Source organism: Eleutherodactylus coqui, chromosome 5 (genome assembly GCF_035609145.1).
Source record: "Eleutherodactylus coqui strain aEleCoq1 chromosome 5, aEleCoq1.hap1, whole genome shotgun sequence".
NCBI lineage: Eukaryota > Metazoa > Chordata > Amphibia > Anura > Eleutherodactylidae > Eleutherodactylus > Eleutherodactylus coqui.
In genome coordinates, this window is record NC_089841.1 from 256,568,668 (window position 1) to 256,595,471 (window position 26,804).

The 26,804-nt window shown below is 43.3% G+C and overlaps 1 protein-coding gene across 3 annotated transcripts in view; it reads left to right on the plus strand.

The window, feature by feature from the left end:
- The window catches only part of USE1 (unconventional SNARE in the ER 1), an 86,444-nt gene that overhangs the window by 52,325 nt on the left and 7,315 nt on the right, over nt 1-26,804 (plus strand). For all 3 annotated transcript variants that reach the window (XM_066604556.1, XM_066604557.1, XM_066604558.1), the window contains exons 4-5: nt 17,628-17,780; nt 26,447-26,465. In XM_066604556.1, the coding sequence (XP_066460653.1) occupies nt 17,628-17,780; nt 26,447-26,465 (172 nt within the window). The remainder of the gene's footprint in view (nt 1-17,627; nt 17,781-26,446; nt 26,466-26,804) is intronic.

Here is a 26,804-nt window from a genome sequence, read left to right on the forward strand (position 1 = left end):
TTAATTATTAGGCAGGTGCAACACGTAGCAGAACACTTCCATAGACACTCGCACCAGTGCTAGAGAAAGCGTAGAGGAAAATCCAAAATAGTGCTAGCATAAACCAGACCAAAACCTGCCGCAACTAAGCGGTTGTCCAAGGATCAAAAACTATCACCTGTCAGTATGGGTCAGACTGATGGGACCCCCATCAGTATTCCCGTCGGAAATCTCGCGGTTTGGCCGCAGCAAAATCCGCGAGATTTCCGCCGGGAGAACCGCTTTTCCGTTGCGGCCGGCGCTCCATAGAGGAGAGCGAGGCCGCGACGAAAATAAACCAAAAAAAGTAAATAGACATGCTGCATCTTCTGAAACCGCGTCTGCGACCGCCGCAGCCGCGGTTTCAGCCGGACTTACCGCAGCGGATTGGCCGTCCCGTGTGGACGAGGTTTCTGAGAAAGCTCGTCCACATGGCTGGCTAATCCCGAGATTAGCGGCCGCGGCGGATTTGCCGCGGCCAAATGCCGCGCGGCAAAGCCACGGCAAATCCGCCGTGTGTGAACCCAGCCTTACAGACACATAAAAAGGTGTAAACAGCAGCACATGAGAGGGTAAGGAGAATCTGTTATAATTTAGAAAACTTTTTGAAAATTCGAGTACACTTTTTAATAAAACCCCATTCACTCACAGTAAAGAAATCAGCAGCATCCGCTGTCTGTTATGGTGAAGCAATGAATTTTCACCGCAGATTTCATTTATTGTAATGCAGTGAATAAAATTCAAAAGTGAAAATTCACACAAAAATACTCAATGAATTTGTGTAAATTTAAGTTTGTTGTCAGATTTAACCTCTTATGGCGAGCTTAGGCCCAATGCCCACGGACGAATTTTCGCTGCGGAATTAGCGGCCAGATGCCCGCCGCCATTCCGCAACAATGTCAGTCCATAGACATGCTAGGATAAAAGATTCTCACCTGCTCACGAATGAAAATCAACTGCGATTTTCCCCTCATGGGGGAGAAGCGCAGCATGTTCTATTCTGTGCAGAAAATCTGCTTTCATTGCATTCATTGGAGGCCATCCATCCCATGATGCTTCTGCAGTGAGCACTGCAGAAGTATTATGGGAATCTGCGTCATTCATTGCGCGTGCTCGCCAGCCAAGACAACCGCAGCGGATCCAGACAGGGGAGTATGGGTCTCTGGGAGTTGCTGGGTCTGATTCCACTGTGAAATTTCGCAGTCGGAACCCGGCTGTGGGCATGAGGTTTTCATCGCATATCACGAGATGAATAGAGTCAATGAAAGTACATTGATTTTTTTTTATTGACCCACTCACATGCGATTCTTTTTTTTATGCGTATAATACTCGCATAAAAAAAAGAACGTAGCATGTTCTGTTTTACCGCGTATTATGCACAATATAGCTCTATTGTTCTCTGCGGGCTCGTAATAAACACTGTACTCGTATGTGTGGCATTTATTCACACTGTCGCTACGTGACAGAGCGGGTTTTTTTTTTTTAAAGACATCATGTGTGAGATACGCTTTCATGTGCAGTACAAAATCGCTGCCCTACACAGCGATTTGCCTGCACTCCACCAACTGTGTTACACATGCAGCATTTTACACATACACTAGTTTAAGCTGGCCCTTGAGGGTTGTATCAGTGTGAATAGCAGTAGACGGAATCATTTGGAGCAAACCCTGTGTGTTATTTATTTATCCAGCGGCATATGATTATTACTCTGGTGGGAGCCAATTAAATTGCAGCAAAAATGTAAATGTGAAAAATAAAAGCATGCAGTGACTTGAAAATCTCATATCATATTTTATTCACAATAGAACACATCAGAAGGTGAAAGGGAGACCTTTTCGGTTTCATTTTTTAAAAATTAACTAATGTAGAAATTGATGGCTGCAACATATCTCACAAAAGTTAGGTGGGGCCATGTCTACCATTGTGTAGCATTTACTCTTGTTTTGACAAGTCTGTAAACATTTGGAAAGTTTATTTGTATCTTTGAAGTAATCTTTGAAAATTCCTGGAGAACAGGAGAAGTCCCAGAAGATTGGAAAAGGGCAAATGTTGTCCAGATCTTCAAAAAAGGGAAGAAGGTGGATCCAGGCAACTACATGCCTGTGAGCCTGACTTCTATACCGGGAAAGATATTTGAACAAATTATTAAGTAGCATGTGTGCAAGTACTTGGATAAAAATAAAGGGAAATTAACCAGAGCCAGCATGGGTTTGTAACAAACAAGTCATTCCAGACAAATCTAATTTCCCTCTATGATAGTATCACCGACTGGGTGGATCAGGAAAATGCGGTGGATATAGTTTCTCTTGACCTTAGTTAAGCATTTGACAAAGTATCTCATACTATACTTATTGAAAAAATGACCTAATATGAGATTGACAAGGCAACTGTTTGGTGGATTCACAACTGGCTGAGTGATCGTACTCAAAGAGTGGTCATAAATGGCTGCACATGCAAGTGAAAGAATGCACCAAGTGGGGTACCACAAGGCTCTGTCCTAGGCCCAGTGTTGGTCAACATTTTTATAAATGATCTGGAGGAGGGAATTGATGGGAAACTGATCAAATGTGCTGATGACACATAGCTAGCAGGGATAGCTAACACAATAGAAGAAAGGGAGAGTATTCAAAAAGATCTAGAAAAGCTTAAACAGTGGGCAGCGACTAACAGAATGGCATTTACCAAGGAGAAATGCAAAGTCCTACATCTGGGCAAGAAAAATGAAGAACGCACATAAAGAATGAGAGGAATTGGGCTAAGTGGCACATGTGAAAAAGACTTTGGTATACTAATAGATCATAGACTGAACATGAGTCAACAATGTGATGTAGCAGACAAGAAGGTAAACGCCATTCTGGGATGTATTAAGAGAAGCATAGAGTCTTGATCGTGAGGTAATTATCCCCCTCTACTCTTCCTTAGTCAGACCTCATCTGGAATACTGTGTCTAGTTCTGGGCACCCCACTTGAAAAAAAGACATAGACAAACTGGAGCAAGTTCAGAGAAGAGTTACCTAGATGGTGAGCAGTCTGCAAATCATGTACTATGAGGAACAGTTAACTGATCTGGGAATGTTAAGCTTGCAAAAAAGAAGGCTGAGAGGAGACTTAATAGCTACCTACAAATATCTGAAGGGCTGTTACAGTGCAGAGGGATCAGCCCTATTCTCATTTGCACAAGGAAAGACTAGAAGCAATGGGATGAAACTGAAAGGGAGGAGACACAAATTAGACATTAGATAAAAACTTTCTGACAGTGAGGATGATCAATGAGGTGAACAGGTTACCACGGGAGGTGGGGACTTCTACTTTAATGGAAGTGTTTAACCCCTTAGTGACAGGGCTATAGTAAAACTACGTCCTGCTGTCGCAGGACGTGTATGGAGGAAGGTAGCGGCGCTATCTCCCTCCATACAGTGCGGGCGTCAGCTGTTTATTACAGCTGACACCCGCGGGCAATAGCCGCGTTCGGCCGATCGCGGCGATTAACCCTTTAAATGCCGCTGTCAATTCTGTAGTGAGATCGGGGGAACCGTGCAGGTGTCATGGCAGCCGGGGGCCTAATGAATGGCCCCAGGGCTGCCTTAACAGACTGCCTATCAAGCCATCCACACAGGGTGGCTTGATAGACTGCCTGTCAAAAAGCAGTATGACGTAATGCTATAGCAGGAGCGATCAAAGCATCGCATGTTAAAGTCCCCTAGGGGGACTTCAAAGTAAAGTTTAAAAAAAATCAATAAAGTTTTTTTAATTGTTAAAAAAAAAGTTATAATCTATTAAAATCTAAATCATAAAATAAAAATATGTATTTAATATCGCCGCGTCCGTAAAAGTCCGATCTATCAAAGGAGCGCATTATTTTTCCTGCACGGTGAACGTTGTTCGAAGAAAAAAATAAAGAACGCCAGAAATACACTTTTTTAGTTACCCTGTCTGCCAGAAAAAAACGCAATAAAAAGCGATCAAAAAGTCGTATGTATTCCAAATTGATACTATCGGAAACTACAGGACATCCCGCAAAAAATGAGCCCTTGCTCAACTACGTCGACGAAAAAATAAAAAAGGTATTGCGCGCACAAAATGACCGCAGAAAATAATTAAAAAAAATTAAATATCTTAAAAAAAAAAAATACAAGTACTACAGCAAAAAATACTATAAGTTTGGTATCGTAGTAATCATACTGACCCATAGAATAAAAATATCAGGTCGTTTTTGTTGCAGTTTGTGCGCCGTAGAAACAGGACGCACCGAAAGATGGTGGAATGTCGTTTTTTTTCCCATTTCTCTCTGCTTAGAATTTTTTAAAAGTTTTTCAGTAAATTATATGGTACAATGATAGTGCCATTGAAAAATACAACTCATCCCGCAAAAAACAAGCCCACATACAGCGACGTCGATGGATAAATAAAGGAGCTACGATTTTTTAAAAGCGAGTAGGAAAAAACAAAAATGGTGAAAAAAGCAAAAAAGCTCTGTCACTAAGGGGTTAAACAAATGCTGGACAAATATCTTGGATGATTTAGTGATCCTGCACTGAGCAGGGGGTTGGACCCGATGACCCTGGAGGTCCCTTTCAACTCTACCATCTAATGATGTGTACAAATCATTGCATTCTTTTTTTATTTAAAATTTCTTTACATTTTACACAGCAACCCAACTTTTTTTGAAACTGGAGTTGTAGATCGTCATTCTGCTGAGGCATAATTCTAACACTTTTCTTTTTTCAAAATCGTGAAATCAAGATTAGATTCCGCCCTCTATGGGTGGGGCTGACAGACTAAAGGAAATTGGATTGTGCAGATCGTTGAGCAGGACAATATATGAAGGCTGTGATGAGGGAGAAAACAGTATTAAAGGGGTTGTCCCGCGCCGAAACGGGGTTTTTTTTTTTTTTTCAATAGCCCCCCCGTTCGGCACGAGACAAACCCGATGCATGTGTTGAAAAAAAAAACCGGATAGTACTTACCCGAATCCCCGCGCTCCGGTGACTTCTTACCTACCTTGCGAAGATGGCCGCCGGGATCTTCACCCTCGGTGGACCGCAGGTCTTCTGTGCGGTCCATTGCCGATTCCAGCCTCCTGATTGGCTGGAATCAGCACACGTGACGGGGCGGAGCTACGAGGAGCAGCTCTCCAGCACGAGCGGCCCCATTCAACACGGAGAAGACCGGACTGCGCAAGCGCGTCTAATCGGGCGATTAGACGCTGAAAATTAGACGGCACCATGGAGACGAGGACGCCAGCAACGGAGCAGGTAAGTGAAGAACTTCTGTATGGCTCATAATTAATGCACGATGTATATTACAAAGTGCATTAATATGGCCATACAGAAGTGTATACCCCAACTTTGTTTCGCGGGACAACCCCTTTAAGGTTTTGATGGGGTGTGTGCATGAAACGTGTATATAGCTTGGGCTCCCTGCACATTTGACCACTTTAGGCTGTATGCTGTTCGTGTCAATCCGCACACAGCTTCATTATAGGCCTATGAAGACATGCGTATTGATGATTTTTCACATGAGCCAATGGTACGCATGGAAAAACTCTGACAAGCACTGGCGTGTATATGGCATGCCATGAGTACTGCTTCTGCGTAAATCAAACTTAATCGTGTCCGATACGAGTAAACACATCTTGGTATTTTTAGCTTGTTTAGTAAAAAAAAAAACCAACAAAATCTAGATTAAAACTGCAAATCAAGAGATTAAAGGGGTTGTCTCGTGAAAGCAAGTGGGGTTAAGCACTTCTGTATGGCCATATTAATACACTTTGTAATATACATCGTGCATTAAATATGAGCCATACAGAAGTTATTCACTTACCTTCCCTGCGCTGGCGTCCCCGTCTCCATGGCTCCGTCTAACTTCAGCGTCTAATCGCCCGATTAGACTCGCTTGCGCAGAAGGGTCTTCTGCCTTCGGGTCTGTCCGGCAGCAGCGGCGTTCTGGCTCCGCCCCTTCTACGCGTCATCGCGTAGCTGTGTCACATGTGCCGATTCCAGCCTCCCGATTGGCTGGAATTGGCACACGTGATGGGGCGGAGCTACGCGATGACACGTAGAAGGGGGCGGAGCCAGAACGCCGCTCTTGCCAGACCGAGCCGAAGGCAGAAGACCCTTCTGCGCAAGCGCGTCTAATCGGGCGATTAGACGCTGAAGTTAGACGGAGCCATGGAGACGGGGACGCCGGCGCAGGGAAGGTAAGTGAATAACTTCTGTATGGCTCATATTTAATGCACGATGTATATTACAAAGTGTATTAATATGGCCATACAGAAGTGCTTAACCCCACTTGCTTTCGCGAGACAACCCCTTTAAACTCTTGATTATTTTCTTCTTATTATTATTTTTTTTAATCTTCATTCAAATCGCCAGTCCTACTCCCGGGGTCATACTGTCTCATCAGCAGATTCTATAAACGGTACTCAGACTGCTTATTCCCCATATTTATAGCAAACCTGTTGTCAGTTCTGTGGCTATAAAACCACTTACACCAATAAAACAATGAAGTAATGTATAGAGATGAGCGAGCATGCTCGGTAAGGTGAGTTGAGCGAGCCTCGCTTATCTCGAGTAGCTGCCTTTTTTCCTCCGAGCGTGGTCGGGGGGGGGGGGGGGGGGATTGATAGAGATCTTTCACCCCCACCCCCCGATACCTTCCACCGCTCGGAAGAGAAGGCAGTTACTCGAGATGAGTGAGGCTCACTCGAGAAACTCACTTTACCGAGCGTGCTCGCTCATCTCTAGTAATGTACTTTTTAAAACATTGTTTGCTGAACTTCCTTATCAATTCATACTTTCAAAAAAACTGTTTGAACTTTTTCTACACACTGATCTACAGTGAGCGTTGCGTGGGCAGGCCAGACTATCTCTCTTGGCAGGAGTACGTCCCCTATTGCTACCCTTCTCTGCCACTGTGGCCATCATAATCTTGCATGTAAACCGGAAGATTCCAACCCACTAGAGACAATAATGCATGGCTAACATATGCTGGATACGAGCACATTTTTCTGATGTCTAGAGCATCTGATGGCAAATTGTGTATGCACCTTGACCCTTGCTTTTTTAAAAACAAGGTTCGGCATGTTTTTTTTTGTTTTCTTTTAAACTAAATAAGTTTGCTGAAACATCTGGAGTGCAGATACAGAATTCATTAAGACAGAGGCACAACAGGATAAAAACTTATAAAATAAAAGTATACTGAAGACATGAAAAACATTCGTACATGTAAACACAAAGGAACTATTTTGTTATGTAATAAACAACAAAAACTATCACTATAGCATATACAGAGACTTGTTATAAAATCTTGTGTCTGTTAAACTGAGACCGAGATATAGACCTCATAGAGTCCCCGAATCCACATGCAAAGGTGATTTAAAACACAACCGTGGTCGCCATATTCTACGTACTCCTGGGTATGCCCCCCCATAGAATGCATTGAGCTCGACAGAGTGCAGGGCTATCTGAAGGCCATCATTACACCCTTAAGGAGCAAATAATGCACAAGGCTTGGGAGTCCGGACATTTGGACTTTCACGGGGCAAAGTTCCTCTTACCAGACATCTCTAACCGCGCACTCATGGTGTGATGCCTCTTATACCCCATGGAGAATAGGGAGTCAGGAGCGTTTCACACCTGGGCACACCCTTTCCATCTTCAAATCCACCATAATGGAACTACCATTACAGTACACAGTCCAGTGGACCTACCTACCCAACCTGTTTCATTCTCTGCAGATGCAACAGATTGGCCATAATCCAGTCAGAAACCTCATTCTATAATTTCAGTGTCCTGCTCCTAGCATACACCCTAGGGAGCCAAGATCCTGAAGACTTAAGCCCCCTGTTAATGGGTGAGGCAGAATATCGTGAGCGATATTTAGCTGCCCGGGAGCAGGGGAGAGAACTGTCAGTTCTCTGCGGTGAGCCTATTTGACAGATAGGCCTACCGCGAAGAATCATGGCAAATCATGGCATGCTGCGATTTGAGTCCCGTAAGCGGAGAATCTTTATGATTCTGCGCTCGTGGACAGGAGGCTGTGCTTTCCATAGTAACGCTATGGAAAGCATTCACTGCGTTACTCGCGGCTGAATTATCGCCGCAAATAACGCAATACACAATCGCCCGTGGACAGGAGCTCTTAATCATCCTCCTTCCTGCCAGTTACCTGCTGGAGATGGAGAACTGAGACTGATCTCGGTGTCTGAAGTGTGTTGTCCTTCTACAGCTGTTCCCGTTTCCCTGGATTAAGTAGCCAAATCCTGATTTAACAAATTCCGAACTTAAATCCTATGAAATAATGGCACATCCTATATAATAGCGAAAAAGAGTGCTATATACATATACACATTTTGTAAATATAAAAAAAAAAAACACTACCCCCGCTAAAAGTTGTCATTTTGCTTCAAAACTTGCCATACAGTTCCATCTCAGGCAGATACAGTGGGGGGGAAAGTATTTAGTCAGAGACCAATTGTACAAGTTCCACTTAAAAAGATGAGAGAGGCCTGTAATTGACATCTAAGGTAGACCTCAACTATGAGAGACAACATGAGAAAACACATCCAGAAAAATCACATTGTCTGATTTTTAACGAATTTATTTGCAAATTATGGTGGAAAATAAGTATTTGGTCAATAACAAGAGTTCATCTCAATACTTTGTTATATATCCTTTATTGGCAATGACAGAGGTCAAACGTTTTCTGTATGTCCTCACAAGGTTGGCACACACTGTTGCTGGTATGTTGGCCCATTCCTCCATGCAGATCTCCTCAAGAGCAGTGATGTTTTGGGGCTGTCGTTGGGCAACACAGACGTTCAACTCCCTCCAAAGGTTTTCTATAGGGTTGAGATCTGGAGACTGGCTAGGCCACTCCAGGACCTTGAAATGCTTCTTACGAAGCCACTCCTTCGTTGCCCTAACGGTGTGCTTGGGATCATTGTCATGCTGAAAGACCCAGCCACGTTTCATCTTCAGTGCCCTTGCTGATGGAAGGAGGTTTGCACTCAAAATTTCACGATACATGGCCCCATTCATTCTTTCATGTATACGGATCAGTCGTCCTGGTCCCTTTGCAAAGAAGCAGCCCCAAAGCATGATGTTGACACCCCCATGCTTCACAGTAGGTATACTGTTCTTTGGATACAACTCAGCATTCTTTCTCCTCCAAACACGACGAGTTGTGTTTCTGTCAAACAGTTCTACTTCGGTTTCATCTGACCATATGACATTCTCCCAATACTCTTCAGGATCATCCAAATGCTCTCTAGCAAACTTCAGTCGGCCCCGGACATGTACTGGCTTAAGCAGGGGGACACATCTGGCACTGCAGGATCTGAGTCCCTGGTGGCGTAGTGTGTTACTGACGGTAGCCTTTGTTACGTTAGTCCCAGCTCTCTGCAGGTCATTCACTAGGTTCCCCATGTGGTTCTAGGATTTTTGCTCACCGTTCTTGTGATCATTTTGACCCCATGGGGTGAGATCTTGCGTGGAGCCCCAGATCGAGGGAGATCATCAGTGCTCTTGTATCTCTTTCATTTTCTAATTATTGTTCCCACAGTTAATTTCTTCACACCAAGCTGCTTGCCTATTGCAGATTCAGTCTTCCCTGTCTGGTGCAGGGCTGCAGTTTTGTTTCTGGTGTCCTTCGACAGCTCTTTGGTCTTCACCATAGTGGAGTTTGGAGTGTGACTGCTTGAGGTTGTGGACAGGTGTCTTTTATACTGATGACAAGTTCAAACAGGTGCCATTACTATAAGTAATGAGTGGAGGACAGAGGAGCCTCATAAAGAAAAAGTTACAGATCTGTGAGACCCAGAAATCTTGCTTGTTTGTAGGTGACCAAATACTTATTTTCCACCATAATTTGCAAATTCGTTAAAAATCAGACAATGTGATTTTCTGGATGTGTTTTCTCATGATGTCTCTCATAGTTGGGGTCTATCTATGATGTCAATTACAGGCCTCTCATCTTTTCAAGTGGGAGAACTTGTACAATTGGTATCTGACTAAATACTTTTTTCCCCCACTGCATGTTAATGCTGAGAGTTGTGGTGTGATTAGATGAACGATCTTGCCACTTGAGGCCCTAAAAGTGGTTGCTCCATGGCCTATTAAAGGCTCTCAGAGGCTCCTTGTAGAGCTTGTTGACCACTAGACGTCTCTACGACGCTGGTAACGGGGTGAAATCTCTTATCTGAGTCTGAGACGGGGCGCATAATGAGGATGTGAGAAGCCGGATGGTCGTATCGATGAATTGTCCCCCACCTTGGCTCTTCTAACCAGACTGTTAGGTGTTGGGACCAGTGGATGTGTTGGGGCACACAAGGTGACCAGGCTCAGACCACCTCCGACAGACCACCAGTAGAGAGAATCATCTACTCATCTGACGAGCACAAGCGGTTCAAATGGTTTAATTGTCCGCCATCCAGAGACAGGTGGCGCCATCGTTACACCCCTGTGTCTGTCAGAACTATTTCCAGGTGATTGGCTGAAGGACATTTGATCTCAAGGCACCCATTATGTCTACGGATATCGCCTCTGTTTGCAGTGGTGTTGTGAATAATGAAACTGGACAATACGGAGTTGAACTGGGTTGTCTTCAGCAATGAATGCAGGTTTAGTTTAGGCGCTGACTATGGCAGTGTACATGACTGGAGACCTCAAGGTGAGCGCCTTAATCCTGCCTTTGTTGTGGAATGTCACACTGCCCCCACTGCTAGTGTGATTGTCTGGGGGTCATCGCATATGACAAGTTATGATATGAGGGAAAATGACAGCTCAACGATATGTCCAGGTCATTTCATTATGCCGAATAAGGAATCAAACAATTGGAAGTTAGTTTCCTATGGGTATAAAAAAAAAGTTTTAAAAAATCTTCATTTTAGCTTTTTAAAAAAAATTTTTTACAAACATTAAATATATAAAACTCCATCTTATCCTGCACAAGGATGACTGCCTGAAAATCATTTTCCCTGACCCTCCTCTGCTATGTTACAGACAATCTCTACATTTGAGAAGCTTTATGATTAGGTGTTCATTTTCCTCTGATGCATAAAAAGAAACAATTTCTTTTTGTTGCCCAATAAAAGCTATAATCGCTAATGTTACTTTGTATATCTTAATGAGAGCAATAGTAATTAGTTCCTCTGGCTAATGCAGTACCAAACGTTTTATTGAGATGGGTGAACTCCATATAACATTTTTGTTATTCCCATAACACACTGAGCTGCTTAATTAAAAATCCTAAAACCTGTTCAGAATCTTTTCTGCAAAGCGTAAATCTAATTGTGAAAAATCCTATTTAAGTAGAAGATATTTTTAGTGAAGAATATTTCCATATTGACAGTGCACAGCCATTCCTGAACCAGCTTAACTCTTATTCTGGCCTGCATTTAATGAAATCTCGCGTCAGCGTCTGGGGAAGTTACTTCCTTTTCAAAGTTTCCTGTCCCCAGCAGAGGTGTGACCCTCCGATAAAAGGTTCATTCTTGAGTTTGAGGAAATCCTATTGGTATTAAGAGTTCAGAGGTCATCCAGCACGGAATACGTCCATAAATCTTTCATTATTCCACCGATTTAGCTGCATATATTTTTTTTTTAATGGTACCATTTAATGTATCATGTAATGTATTGAAAGTGAACTGAAATTGAATTTTTTTTCCCCCCATTTTTGGGAAGGTCTTGTTTTGTAAATGATGCCAGAAAACACATACACAATGCCAGAATTGCTCTTTTTTGGTCACCCTGTCTACAATAAAAAATTTGAAGAATAAAAAGTGGTCAAAAAGTCGTATGTAGCCGAAAATAGTATCCATAGAACCTATAGCTGGCTCTGAAAAAAACCTTAATACCTGCTACCACTCTCCACGGAAAAAGTAAAAAGTTACTGGCTTGAGAATATGGCGACAAAAGCAATTTTTTGGGGCCTTCTACACCCGAACGTATTTTAGCGCCATGTGCTGTATATTTAATTCCTTGTATTCCTAGGACCTGCCAAAGCATGTCAATATGCTTTGGCAGTTTATATTGGACAGCACGTGGACTGGTGTGCTGTCCGAGGTGAGTTGGGTGTAAATTGCACTGACACCCTAGAACTTTTTTAATAATTTTTTTTAAGGTAGTACAACCTAGAAATAACTGGAATAAAATTTGGCATCACCGTAATCGTACTAACCCAGAGATGATATGCCTGGGTGCGAGCCAGTTTAAGAAAAGCACTTCAAAAAGGTGTTAGAGGAGTCCGGAGAGACCGTAATCGTACTAATCTGTCTCTTCTTCATAGTGTATTCCCTTCACTATTTGCGTTTTGTTCGTGATGTGTAACAGAGCATTGTACAATGCTACACATATATTCGGGCCGCGACGGAGTTGAGGCTTTCTGGGACATGGTGTTTTCAGTCTACCATAGTATAAGCTGGAAAAATGTGGCTAACATGCCTCAAGTTGCCATCACATTTGTTGATTCACAAAAGAAGAGCTTGTTGTGCTTCTGCCTGACTGCAGCCAGATTTGTTATCACGCACTATTGACGTTCAACGCATTCTCCTGGCGTGGACAACTAGCAGCGAGAGACGTCTTATTTGTGCCATAAGAATAAGCTGGCTGCAGTACAGTGCAGGCGAGAGCACCTAGGTTTTTGCTTGGAGTTCATGAGGTCACCTAATTTTGAAAACTTGTTATCTTGGTCTCTACCTTGTAGGTGGAGCTTGGGGAATGTCTGTAATAGTAGGAGCTTGCCATTCGTTTGTTTGTGGTTCCCCATTGCCTTCTCCCCTTTTTCTTTCCTCCTCCTTTTTGTTTTTCGCTGCCTTTTTTAAATGTATTACTATTTTCTCGTTGACCTTATTTTCTAGTTGTATGTATTGTGTTTCTTGGCTGATGTGTTTGTTATAGTCTTTTCTAGAATATCCCAGTATATTGTTTGGCAGATAGGCATTTTCTAAAGGGGATTTCCACACAAAATTCTATGGATGACCTGGGGTCGACCGCTTGGGACCCTGCTAATCAACTGTTTGGGTGCCCACTGTCAGCGCTAGAATGCACAAGGGTTAGAGTTGAAGCTGCTGCTCCAACCGGTGTAATGGCCTGCCGACCGGCACTTGTAGCTCCCATTGATTTTAATGAGACCCCAGCCTGCAGTTACAAGCTCCCATAGATTTGTATAGGAGAACGCATGCACTGGACTCTGAAAGGAGTCAGATTTCCGTCTAGTGAGCAGACTTCAGTGGTCGGCGATGCAGGAACTAGGAAGTGGGTAAGTGTATAAACACAGCACCTGGCAACTTGTCACCTGCCTTAACAGCACCCTAAGTTAATTTGTGGTACTTTAGGCGGTTCCTTTTAAAATATATAGCTTAGGCATAGAGTTTGGGAATAGTTGTCGCACTGTTGCCTATGCTTCAGCTTTGTTCTTGGTTGCTGTTTTGAAGATAATTGACTGTTACGTTCCTAACACTTTTTCTGGTCCTGTGCGATCGTTTAGTTTTGTGTGTTTTGATTTTAAAATTTAAAAAAAAACTTGAAATAAAATATCGACAGCTGAAAGGTAACAAAGTAAACTAACACGGAACATCAATTATGACATCATAGAAATTCCAAGCCTATTAAAGGAGTTGTCCAAATTAAATTTTTTAAAGCTTTTGTTACCCATGTATAAAAACAATTTTAAAAAAAATCCTATAGTCTCCTCTTCTAGTCCTCCACGTTGGGTCTACCATTGACAGGCTGCAATCGGCCTGTTTATGGGACGTTACAGGCTGCTGCAGCCAATTGCAGACTTCCGCAGTCAAACAAACCACATCGTCAGTATTCAAAGTAATTTTATTTTGAGACATGCTCATGAACCTAAAAATGTAAGAGATGCCCCACCTTGGGTCCTTGTACACAGGCAGATAAACTTCCAGTAACTAGCACTTAACAACAGTATAGAAAGAAAACCTCCTTCTGTATAAACCAGAAGTTCTCAAAATTTTTACCTTGTGAGCCCCATCACACCACGAGAGATGGTCGAAAGCCACATCAAAATCAAAAATGGAGGAGGGGCATATTAAATGTGAAGAAACAAGAGGTCATGGATTTGCAAACCTTTGCTGATTAAGATTCGTTAGTAGCATATCATCCAAATTGGTGGTTAGTATTTGTCTGTAATAAAGTAAATTATCATATAGTTGTAACTCAGAATTCCAAACGAGAGCCATAGAGCATGGGGTCCCGAGCAGAGCCGACCCGCTGGTCCCAAGGACAGCTGAACCTTGGTACAGAGGATCGTTTGTGCAATCAGTAGTTTTCCCTGTCATAGAGTTTACGTTCTCGTCAGCACTATATGTATCGCTTTTTAACCGTTATTTATGTCTACGAAAGAGTGAGCCATTACAAATATACAAATTATCATTTGTCATTCAATTGTCTACTGTTCCCACAGGGCATTGAATGGGAGGAAATGTTTCTGCGAATGATCACAGCCCCCCCTATAAAAGGCGCTTTAATCTTTGTTTCCAAAGGTTGGAACAGGCACCATTGTGTTAACTTTGTTGAGTTTTCTGAATAAGTTAATAAATCAGATAGCATTAAAGATTAAGCTAAGACATACCAAATCACGCATGAAAAATTTCTGGTAAAACATTTGAAGATGAGAAGTCGTTAGCAGCTGCAATCATTAACAGATCGTGTATAATGCATGTTAATGGAATTAACTATTTTTGTGTAGCCTGCTTTTTCAGAATTGCTCTGCTAAAGGGGTTGTTCACATTTTTTATTTAAATCCATGTTCCCCATTGCAAAACCCAAAAACAGACTCTATACTCGCCTCTCTTGCCTCTCCACGTGTCCAGCGCTGTACTTCAGATACTCAGCGGGTGGGTCCTTCTCGTTCAGACGCCTGCGGAGGAAGAGTACCCACGGCACTGCTGTTGGGATCCAGGCACTTTCATGACTATCGTTGGAGAAGGAGAGAACTAGGCATTGCTGTGCCTCAGAGGAGGCAACATAAAGCTATGATCTCACATTCCGAATACAGTGCACTTATTATACTTTTTCTAGCTGAGACCACACCTTAAAATCCTTTTTTTACAGCTATATTTAACATAAGCCTACAGGCTTTTTCTCGCACCACACTTTGACCCCTTTGCAGGACCTTTGGTGGATAATTTTGGTGTCAGAATTCTTTAGATCCTCACCTTCGCCGTAAAATCATAAATTTGGAAATTGACTGAGGTGTCAGGCCAGCTCAGAGTAGCTACAGTAAAGTGTTGCTAATTGAGCACAAGAACCTTCACTGTCCCTAAGCACAACAGCCAGCTCTATTGAAAACGTGGAAACCTCCGGATGCGAGGTGCTTTCACGTGGGAACAGCCTCGCATCCCTGCAGGGCTGAAGGGATCCCCCCACCCCCGCCGCGGCTGTCATTGCCGCAGCAGGGAATCGCTATGTTTTCAGGGTGGGGGGGGGGGAGTGGCTAAGCCCTGCCACACGCGGGCGTATACCCTTGGCCTTGCCACACGTGGGCGTATACCCTTGGCTCTGCTACACGTGGGCATATAATGGTCTACAGTTCAGTAATACCGCAGGATACACCAAATATACTGGGGACTCCACAGTAACATATACTTTACTAAGTGGTGTAACATACTGACATGTAATATGCACTAATTGACTGTTGCTATGTCCCCAAAACATTGAAGAACAAGCCGTGGGTGGCGAACAGTTCAAGCAGAATCCCTGGCTGTACAGTTCTTAAAACATTAAAATAATAATGTGATGCGCGATGAAGTGAAATAAAATATGCTGCGTTCTTTTTCACACGACTATTACATGCAATGTATATGTGACTGGATCAATGGAAATATACCTCCATTACCTCCATTCACTGCGTAATACACGGTGAAATACAACTCGTGGGAATGAGCCCTTAACAGCGCACACTCACAAGGCGACTGAGCTCAGAACACCCTAGATAGACCAACAGACAGAGGTGGCGCAGTCGTTAAACCCCTGTGTCTGTCAGAACCATGGCTGAAGGACATTTGGTCTCATGGCCATTTTCATGTCTGGAGACCTCGGGGTGAGCGCCTTAATCCTGCCTTTTTGAAGCGTCACACTGCCCCCTGCTGGTGCGTTGGTCTGAGGGGGACATCACATACGACAGTCTAAACAAAAAAAAAAGGTTTGGTACCACGTGAGTCAGTAGAGCAATGTGTGATTGTTCTCAGTGAGAGAAACCAAGTAATCTTGTAGCTATGATACCTTTTTAATGGCCATTAAAAGGCATCATAGCTACAAGATTACTTGATTTCTCTCACTGAGAACAATCACGAATATGACAGTCTGTTACCCCTAGTACTGGTACAAAGAACAATGACAGCTCAGCGTTATGTTCAGGACATCCTGCAGCCACGTGTTTGTCTCATGGTGGCTTCCAAGAGGCAACAGGATAATGCTCGGCCGCAAATACAAGGGAGTCCCAGGAATGGCCCCACAACATTGTCACGCTTCCTGTGTCTGCCCGGCCAACAGATTTATTGCCCATAAAACACGTATGGGACCATCTGGGATGCCAACTTCGACAGCCTACGAGTTTGTGTGATCTAAAGACTCGGTTACAGCAAATATGGATTGATATGCCACAAGAAACAATACAGAACCTGTATGCCTCCATGCTCATCTGTAGCCAGGAGCAGGGAGATTTTAAATTACCCTGGCAAGCCATGGCTTTTGCGCATGCGTTCGCCATTTTGGCGATAGGTGCATGCACAGAAGTTGGGGTAAGGTCCGCGGATAAATCTGGGGGCCTTAGGTACGTAATTTCACCCTCCTTCCTGAATGTGATTTATGAGGGAAGATGAAACGTAAGCTTTTCCAAATTTTAATTTATTTTGTTTAAATGATCATTGTTATCCATTGGATAACAGTGATCACGTCCCCGGTGACATATCTCTACGCATGGTAGCCAGGAGCAGAGGGATTTGAAATTTTCCGGGTCGCTATCCATTGGATAGCAGCAATCCCTGGCCCCGGAACCAGTCACCGCAGTCTCCGGTCACATCTCCTGGTTACCGGTTACCTTCAGGACCCAGGAGATCTCAAATTTGCCGGGCCCCTGGCCTTCTGCGCATGCGCCTGCGATATACGTCTGGCGAACGTGCGCAGAAGAGCGGCGATGGGTCCCGGAGGACCAGTTCACCACGGGACTCCACGGACAAGGAAGCTGAGTAATCGCAGCTGCCCTGATGGATCCGATCAATCGGGGCAGCTGAATCTTTTTAACTTTTTATTCACTTCATTGTAATCGGCGCTATCCATTGGATAGCATTGATCGCATTGCCGGGGTGGACTTTCCACAGCCTGAGATGACAACTCCAGGCTGTCGGCTACCTGCGGGCACCAACAGCATGGAGCTGTCACATCCTCAGCTAAGAGGGCTTTAATCCTAAGAGGTTGCATGTTTTTACGTCCTCTAGGATTAAAGCCCACTTAGCTAGGATGTAAAAAGGGCAATAGGGCCATTACTAAGGGGTTAAAAGTGTTATTAATTGAAGCAAATACATTGTGCATTGTTCTATTAGATTTATGTCTCGCTCAGTAACCAGCTGTTTTTTTTCGCTGCAGCCCTCGCCGACTGAGAAAGCCTTGGCTAATCAGTTTCTTGCTCCGGGACGCACACCTACAATCAGCAAGGAACGCACACCAGTGACCAAGACTGTCCATCTTCAGACACAAGCACGTTATACCGGGGAGATGAGGAACGAGCTGTTGGAAAAGGTAAGCACTGAGATGCTAACGGCAGTGCCTGATCTCAAGAAGCATCCTGTAAACTCACAGCACAGCAATACTTACTATTCAGATCTCAACACATGTAATTAACTGTGTGTGCTGTGCCATCAATCTGGGTAATCTAGATTTTAATCTCATTAAGTGTGATGTCTTTTTCTTCTCAATTTGATAATATGAATGCAAACTCATTGGAGGGTTTGTGCCAAGTTTTTTTTTTTTCATTGCAAGTAGTAATATAGAAGGGCAAAACAAAACATTTGCCCATTACATGTCATTTTTAAAAATGCATATTTCCCAGGTTGTAAGTGCTACAGTAATGCCTCCTGCCAGGATATTGACTCAGTTTCCCATGGACACGTCTTGTCACTGTGCAGAGGGATCAGCCCTATTCTCATCTGCACAAGGAAAGACTAGAAGCAATGGGATAAAACTGAAAGGGAGGAGACACAGATTAGATATTAGAAAAAACTTTCTGACGTTGAGGGTGATTAATGCGTGGAACAGGTTACCACAGGAGGTGGGGAGTTCTCCTTCAATGGAAGTGTTCAAACAAAGGCTGGACAAATCTGTCTGGGATAATTTGGTGAATGCTGCCCTGAGCATGAGTTTGGACCCGATGACCCTGGAGATCCCTTCCAATTCTATGATTCTATGAAAGCACTTCTAAGGCCGGCTTTGCATAGCGGAATCCAGAGTGGATGTCAGCCTCTAGGTTTTGCAGAAAATATTGCCCATAGCATGATATGGAAAAGCGATTTATTTATTTATTTCCTGCCCACGAGCAGAAAGCAATTGTGCTTTTTCGCTCGCAGAGGAAAGAGCACAGCATGCTTTATTCTACTGCGGTTTCCACACGGACTGCTTCCATTGAAGTCAATGGATGACGTCCGACCCTCGACCCATCCGCAATTAACATTGCAGACAGGTCGCGGGTTCCGTGTCATCGCCTAGAAATGGCGCAGGAAAATCTGTACTGTGCATGTCTGACAGCGAGCTACCCGGACCATCCGCAGTACAGAAAAAAGACAAGAACGCGGGATACCCGGCCGGGCACAGAGTTGAATTGTGCTTCGGTTCTAACGTGCAAAATCCAACCTGGTTGTGTGCAGCCGGCCTGATACGCTCCACGTCTTCATGAGACATGCGTGGGCTACCAGTGCTTTTCTGTTTACATATGCAACAAAGTTCAACAACTTTTTTGAGATACTCGTAAATTTGCTTGTGACGTGGCAGACAATTTTGGAATCCACGCCAGAATTCACGTTGCACTTGAACAATGGATTCACACTTGGCGAACGTAAGCACATAAAACGATTTCTCCTGCGGTTTCGCCAATTTCCTATAAACTGTAAACAATAAGGAACATGCACTACCGCAGAAAATGCGACTTACTGGGTTGTCATGAAAAACTCTGAACCTTCCTCTTCTCAGTGATGAGTGGATTTTGGACCTCTCTGACGTAGTTTGTAATTAAAGGGGTTGTCCCGCGAAAGCAAGTGGGGTTATACACTATCAGGAGGCTGGAACCGCCACACGTCATGGGGCGGAGCTACGCGATGATGCGTACAAGGGGGCGGAGCCAAAACGCCGATGCTGCCGAAGGGAGAAGACCGCACAGCGCAAGTGCATCTAAAAAAGCAAGAAGACACCGAAATTAGACGGCACCATGGAGACGAGGACGCTAGCAACGGAGCAGGTAAGTGAATAACTTCTGTATGGCTCATATTTAATGCACGATGTATATTACAAAGTGCATTAATATGGCCATACAGAAGTGTATAACCCCACTTGATTTCGCGAGACAACCCCTTTAATATTGCTACTGGGGGGTTAATATTGTTGCTGGGAGGAGGTTAATATTGCTGATTGCTGCCGGGGGTGAGGGGGTTAATATTGCTGGTGTGTTGGGGGGGGGGGGGTAATATTGCTGCTGGGAGGGGTTAATATTGTTGCTGGCAGGGGGGTTAATATTGCTGTGGGGGTGGGGTGGTAATATTGCTCCTGGGTGGGTGGGGGTTAATACTGTTGCTGGGAGGGGGTAAATATTAGTGCGGGGGGAGGGGTTAATATTGCTGCGTGCGGGGGGAGGGGTTAATAGTATTGCTGGGGTGGTGGGGGTTAATAGTGTTGCTGGGGTGGTGGGGGTTAATAGTGTTGCTGGGGTGGTGGGGGTTAATAGTGTTGCTGGGGTGGTGGGGGTTAATAGTGTTGCTGGGGTGGTGGGGGTTAATAGTGTTGCTGGGGTGGTGGGGGTTAATAGTGCTGCTGGGTTGGGAAGGAGGGGGGGTAATATTGCTGCTGGGAGGGGGTTAATATTGCTGCGGGGGGAGGGGTTAATATTGCTGCTGGCAGGGGGTTGATATTGCTGCCGGGTTGGGAAGGGGAGGGGGTTAATATTGTTGCTGTCAGGGGGTTAATATTGCTGCCGGGTTGGGAAGGGGATTAATATTGCTGCTGGGAGAGGGTTAATAGTGCTGCGGGGGTGGTAATATTGCTGCTGGGTGGGTGGGGGTTAATACTGTTGCTGGGTGGGGGTTAATATTGGTGCGGGGGGAGGGGTTAATAGTGGGGGTGGGGGGTACCCTGTTACTACTGGGGCCACTTGAGAAAGGTCAAGATGGCCGAAAGACCGCTAACCTGTTTGTGATGGAGGAATAAAATCTTTATACGATTTTTGCACCCCTTATGCTGCTGAAGACTTCTTTCTACTTGGCCATTGTTTGAGGAGTAAGGTTCGGTCTCCTGCTAACTTCAGCTGTTGCATGCTCTTCACTCAGCCTTTATTGGGCTTTGGATCTAGTGCTGCTCGCGGACTTCTACTACACAACTACTGGGGCCACTGTGGGGATCGCTATTACTAATTGGCCCACTGTGGGGTCAATATTTTTACTGGGGCCACTATGAGAGTCACTATTATTACTTCGACCACTATAAGGGTCACTATGACTACTGCAACCCCTATAGGGGTCACTATGACTACTGCAACCCCTATAGGGGTCACTATGACTACTGCAACCCCTATAGGGGGTCACTATGACTACTGCAACCCCTATAGGGGGTCACTATGACTACTGCAACCCCTATAGGGGGTCACTATTAGGGTTCGTTCACACGGGCATAATTGCATTTCGGTTGCACAAATACGCTACGTATTTGCGCAATCAAAAATCGCTTATGCCTACGTATTTGGGCACGCAGAAAAGAATACAGATGGGCCCACTGAGATGGTGCGCAAATATGCATTGAATACACAGGTTTCCTGCGCATTCACCACGTATTTGCGCGACCCATTCACGTCAATGGCCTATCGTGGTGCGTAGTATGTAACAGAATAGGTCATGCTGTGTGAAAATATACATCATGTGAATGAACTCATTGAAATCAATAGCTTCTATTCACTGCATATTATGTACCCAAATACGCTTGTGTGAACAACCCCTTACTATACTGTCTTTCAGTCGGCCCTTTGAAGTTCACCAAAAACCTGGTGTGTGTGTGTGTGTATGTGTATGTATATATGTGTATATATATGTATGTGCACCTGTGTGTGTATGTATATGTATGTGTGTGTGTATATAAGTGTATATATATATGCACGTGTGTGTGCGTGCGTATATGTGTAAAATGGTGTGCGTCTGTGCCTATATGTGTAGAATGGTGTGCGACTGTGTGTGTGTGTGTGTGTGTATATATGTATATATATATATATGTGTATATATATATATATATATATATATATATATATATATATATATATATATATATATATATATATATATATATATAATAATGTGCGCCTGTGTGTGTGTGTGTATATATGTATATATATATGTGTGTGTGTGTATATGTATGTGTATATATATATATATATATATAGTATAATAGTGTGCGCCACTGGTCACTATGGGAGACCTTATTACCAATCGGGCCACTATGGAGAATCGGCCCTTTGAAGGTCACCATAAGCCTGATGTGGCCCTCGGTGAAAATGAGTTTGACACCCCTGTTCTATTGGATCGAATTCCAGGATTCTCTGGAATTCCGTAACCTATACAACTCATAAGAGCACTAGAGAGCAGAGTAGCAGAGTTACGCCCTTAATACTGTTCAGAAAGGGATCCTGCTGTACGCCAAGGTCCTGCCAAATAATACGGGGACAAATGCAAGACTATGCATTATGATGTACTCTTCCTCCCTTCTATTCTGTTCTTTTAGATTTTTATTTCCCTTCTTTTTTTTTTTCCTCTTCTTCGTCTTTTTTTTTCTTTTTTCCTATGGTTAGTTTTTCGATTTTACACTGTTCTAATGTTACACCACAGTCAGTGGTTTAAAATTAGGAGGTTCTCCTGCACTATCACGAGAATAGAGGAATATAGAGGGTATATGGGATGGGTGGGGATTGGGTAGAAGTGTGGAGAGGAATGGATCGGAGATTGACCTTTAATGAGGGTCTTCTTCCCTCTTCACAGGGGTTGCAAAATTCGGGACCAAGCATAATTGCAATTCACACTTGCAATACCATAGGTAGTACCTGAATGGCCCACCTCCAGGGGTTTACTGTACATGCTTTAAGGTTTAGCACTTTGTCTTAATCCGTTTGGGGAATTTTGTACCACTGTGTGGGTTGCAGGTTGTCAATTTCTTTGCATTACTTAACAGTGATTTAACTTGTTAAAAGTTTTATTAATTAAAAAATAAAAGGTAATAAAATTTTCCCCCACCAGCTTCCTTTCCCATAATTATAATTTTTTTTTTAATTATCGCTGCGTCCATAAAATATCAGAGCAACACATATTTACGGGAAAAGAAATACAACAGCAGAATTGCGCTTTTATTGGACACCCTGTCTCCAAGAATTTTTTTTTTTTTTATAAAAAGCAATCAAAAAGTCACAAAACTGTACTAATAGAAACTACAGGATGTCCTGCAAAAAATGAGCCCTCACACAGTTATGTCGACAGAAAAATAAAAAAAATGATGGCTGTCAGAAGATGTTATTTTTTTCCAAAGAGATTTTATTTTTTAAAAGTAGCACAGCAAAAGAAAAACTAAGTTTTGTATCGACGTAAGCATAATGACTAGTGATGAGCGAGCATACTCACTAAGGGCAATTGCTCGAGCGAGCATTGCCCTTAGCGAGTACCTGCCCGCTCGAGAGAAAAGGTTTGGCTGCCGGCGCGGGTGACAGGTGAGTTGCGGCAGTCAGCAGGGAGGAGAGAGGGAGAGATCTCCCCTCCATTCCTCTCCGCTCTCCCCCGCCGCTCCCTGCCCGCCGCCGGCAGCCGAACCTTTTCTCTCGAGTGGGCAGGTACTCGCTAAGGGCAATGCTCGCTCATCTCTAATACTGACCCACAGAATAAAGTAATGTCAGCTTTGCTGGAAAGTTTTTTGGGTTTTTTTTCAGTACATTATATGGTGCATTACCTAGTGCCATTGAAAAGTACATGTCTCGCTTAAAAATAAGCCCTCAAATAGCTACATTGATGTATAAATAAGAGTTATGATTTTTTGAACGTGGGAGGAAAAAACGAAAATCAAAAGAAAAAAATGGAGTTGAAATCTTGAGCTGGTGAGTGCATATTTTGTTCAAACTGTGAGAGCCCATCTGCCATGACAAGGCAACCTCTTCAGATGGGACCATAACTCTAAAAGACATACCTCCTCTAGACCGTAGACCTACAAAGTGAGTTCAGGGCAGGTAGGGTCCAACTGTACTCCTAATTGAAGACTGTCTTGGGCAAATGAGTAAGGCACACCTCTAAATGCACATTGCAGGAATAAACAGGGTTACACCGCACCTCAAAAATAAAGTGAAGTATATGCAGGCACACTTTAGTTACTGTATTACAAACCTACAGACAGGGCACAATGGCACACCACAAGCTCCAAGAAACATGAAAAAATGAATTAATTTAAAAAAAAAAGTGCACTAGAGCCCCAAATTTATAAATATAGCCGTAATGCAATTCAATATTTAGGTATTTGTTTTTGCCATGTTTGTTGCCCCTTATTGTGTGCTGTTGCTCCGCTATGTTTGTATTATAGTCAGGCTGGGTTCACACGGGGCGTATTCCCGTCGGAAATCTCGCGGTTTGGCCGCCGCAAAAACCGCAAGATTTCCGCCAGGAGAGCCATAGAGGAGAGCGCGGCCGCGACGAAAATAAACAAAGAAGAAAAGTAAATAGACATGCTCCCTCCTTCTCCATCCCACCGAAAAGGTGATGGCAAAATCCATAGAGGAGTTTAGAAGGGGACTAGATGTCTTTCTAGAGTGGAAGGCTATTACAGGATATAAATTTTAGGTGACCAGCGGGTTGTTGATCCGGGTCTTACAGACAGGTAGGAACTATTAGAGGTTGATCCAGGGAACAGTCTGATTGCCATTAGGGAGTCGGGAAGGAATTTTTTCCCCAAAAGGGCTAATTGGCTTGTGCCTCTTGGGGGCTTTTGCCTTCCTCTGGATCAACAAGGAGGTTGAATCAGGCTGAACTACATGTAAGTAAATAAAAGGATTTGCACTTATGCTAGTTATCACATTGGCTAGCATATTAACACAAGTTGTCTCAAAGTGCAGTGACCATTTAAGTGGTTCTGTCCATTTCTGCTATTTGAGGTTTCCTTTAAATAGTTGCAGAAAAGACCATTTGTGGTCACTAGATTTCCCCACAGTGAATGCATGTCAGGGGGAATGAGAGACCTAATGATATGTATAATCTCCTATTACAATAACTACATTTTGACATTTTAAGGCTGGGTTCACACAGGGCGGATTTGCCATGGAAATTCAGTCTGAAATTTCGCCGTGGCGAATCCGCCTGCGGTCGCTAATCCCGGGGTTAGCCAGCCATGTGAACGAGATTTCTCAGAAATCTCGTCCATACGGGATGGCGAATCCGTCGCGGCAAAGCCTGCAGAAGCCAGGGCTGCGGCACGAATTCGGCAAATGCAGCATGTCCATTATTTTTATTTTTTATTCCGCAGCGGAAAAGCAAGCGGCAAGGCTGCTTCAAAACCCGCGGCTCAGTGCCACGGGTTTTGAAGCAGCGCTTTTACCAGCGGAAATCTGGCGTGTGAGAACCCAGCCTAAATGTTACATCTGTAACTGCTGTGCGGTTTTTATATTTCTCCAAACCAGCCAATAAAATAATGGTATTGTTAAAAATAACTCCACCACCTTCTCAATGTAATCGAGGTCAAAAAGGCTTTATAAGCAAAAATTAATTAAAAAGTCTATCTTTTCCCATGACTAAACAAGGTCTATAATAGTACTGCAAAGACAACCTTGAACAACAGGCAAGGTCTTGTTGTATTCGCCTTGAGGAGGATCGGAGGCAGAGATATATGCAGCATCTGGAAATAATTTGTGGTTATAGAAGAACATATTCGACCTCGTGCATAAAAAGAAAAGAGTGTTGCCCATACCGAGCATTCAGATGACTCTTATTTTAGTATTTTTCTATAGCAGTTTTCAAAATGGAAGATCATATTGGTTGCTCTGGGCAGCACTAACAGTTTTTGTATTTTTTAAATCTGAGGCCAATTTTTTTTTTGGACTAGTTGAGTCATCAGTTGGTCGATCTCCATTTCATTGCCACAGTAAAGCGGGTTATACAGATACTTAAATGGTCTTTGCACTTTGAGTCAACTTGTGTTAATATGATATCCATTGTGATAACTAGCTACATAATCACATCGACACTGCTCAGTACATTTTACTGTCTTTTATAATGCTGTTATATATGGATGTGCTATAGAGAAGATGACATAGCTGCTAGCAGAGGCGTAACTTGAAGCTCCTGGGCCCCGATGCAAAACTTGTAACAGGGCCCCCCAACTATAATGCTTTACTCATAGTACTGGGTTCCCTATATGGAGAAGAGAGGCCTTATGGGCCCCCTAAGGCTCCTGGGAACGGGTGCAACCGCATCCCCTGCATCCTCTATAGTTACGCCCCTGGCTGCTAGGTTTCACCCAGTAGATCAGTGAAAGCTGAGAATTAGAGGCTGCAGAGCGGAATAATGCTAAATAATGCCATATATAATTCAACTATAATGGGCAGGAATAGTGTTATTTCTCATGCACGTTATTATTCTGAAACCTCATCTGAAAGTGAGGGTCATTAACACAGACCTATATGAAGAATTCCGGATCAGACTGCAAGCACTAAAGATGCAGTTATTTACAATGGCTTTAGGTTATCCTGGTAGAAAAGACCAAATGTGTTATTTTGTGAATAATTTAGCAACATAAAAAGTTTTATCTAAGCCAAAAGCCATATGTAGGTATACTAGTGAAGCTAAATGCTTGGGACATCACTGTTAGCAAGACAAGACCAGAGAGCTACTACAAAGTGAGCCTTCCAATAGTGTGGACCTGTCCATAATACCCATTAATGTAGGTAGATAGGCTAACCATTTCCAATAGATCTTACACCAAATAAGTGTTCCTAAAAGAACATGGCAGATGTTCTCCTGTAAATAAACTCCACTTGCTTGTAAATATAAGAAAAGGGCCAGGTACATTATCACATAAAGATACAATCGCACGGACGCACTCGTATTATTTTTATGTTTCATCATGGTCTTTGGCAATATGAACACATAATCTGAATTGTATTTTTGTGACAAGTCCTGTTGTTTTTTTTTTCCTTGCAGGCTGTATTGTCACCAAACAGTAAGTATTTTTTTTCTACAAAATAATCCACTGCAACTTGCATATAGAAATACAGTGGAATATCTTATCTGCATTAGAAGAGATAACATTGTTTCTTTAACTCCAATTTATTGTCTTTTTACTAAATTCTAAATCGCTTTAACATATGCTACATGTAATAATACTGTGGGCACTGTATAGCCGATTTTTAAAGAGGAGCAGCATATATAAAACAGAATTAGCTGGACGGGCCTTTCCAAATTGGTCCCCTCAATCTTGGGTCAGAATTCTTTTATTTCTAATAAACAGAAAATTCCAGACTGGAGTCATAAGGCCTTAGTCAGACGGGCGTTTTTAGCC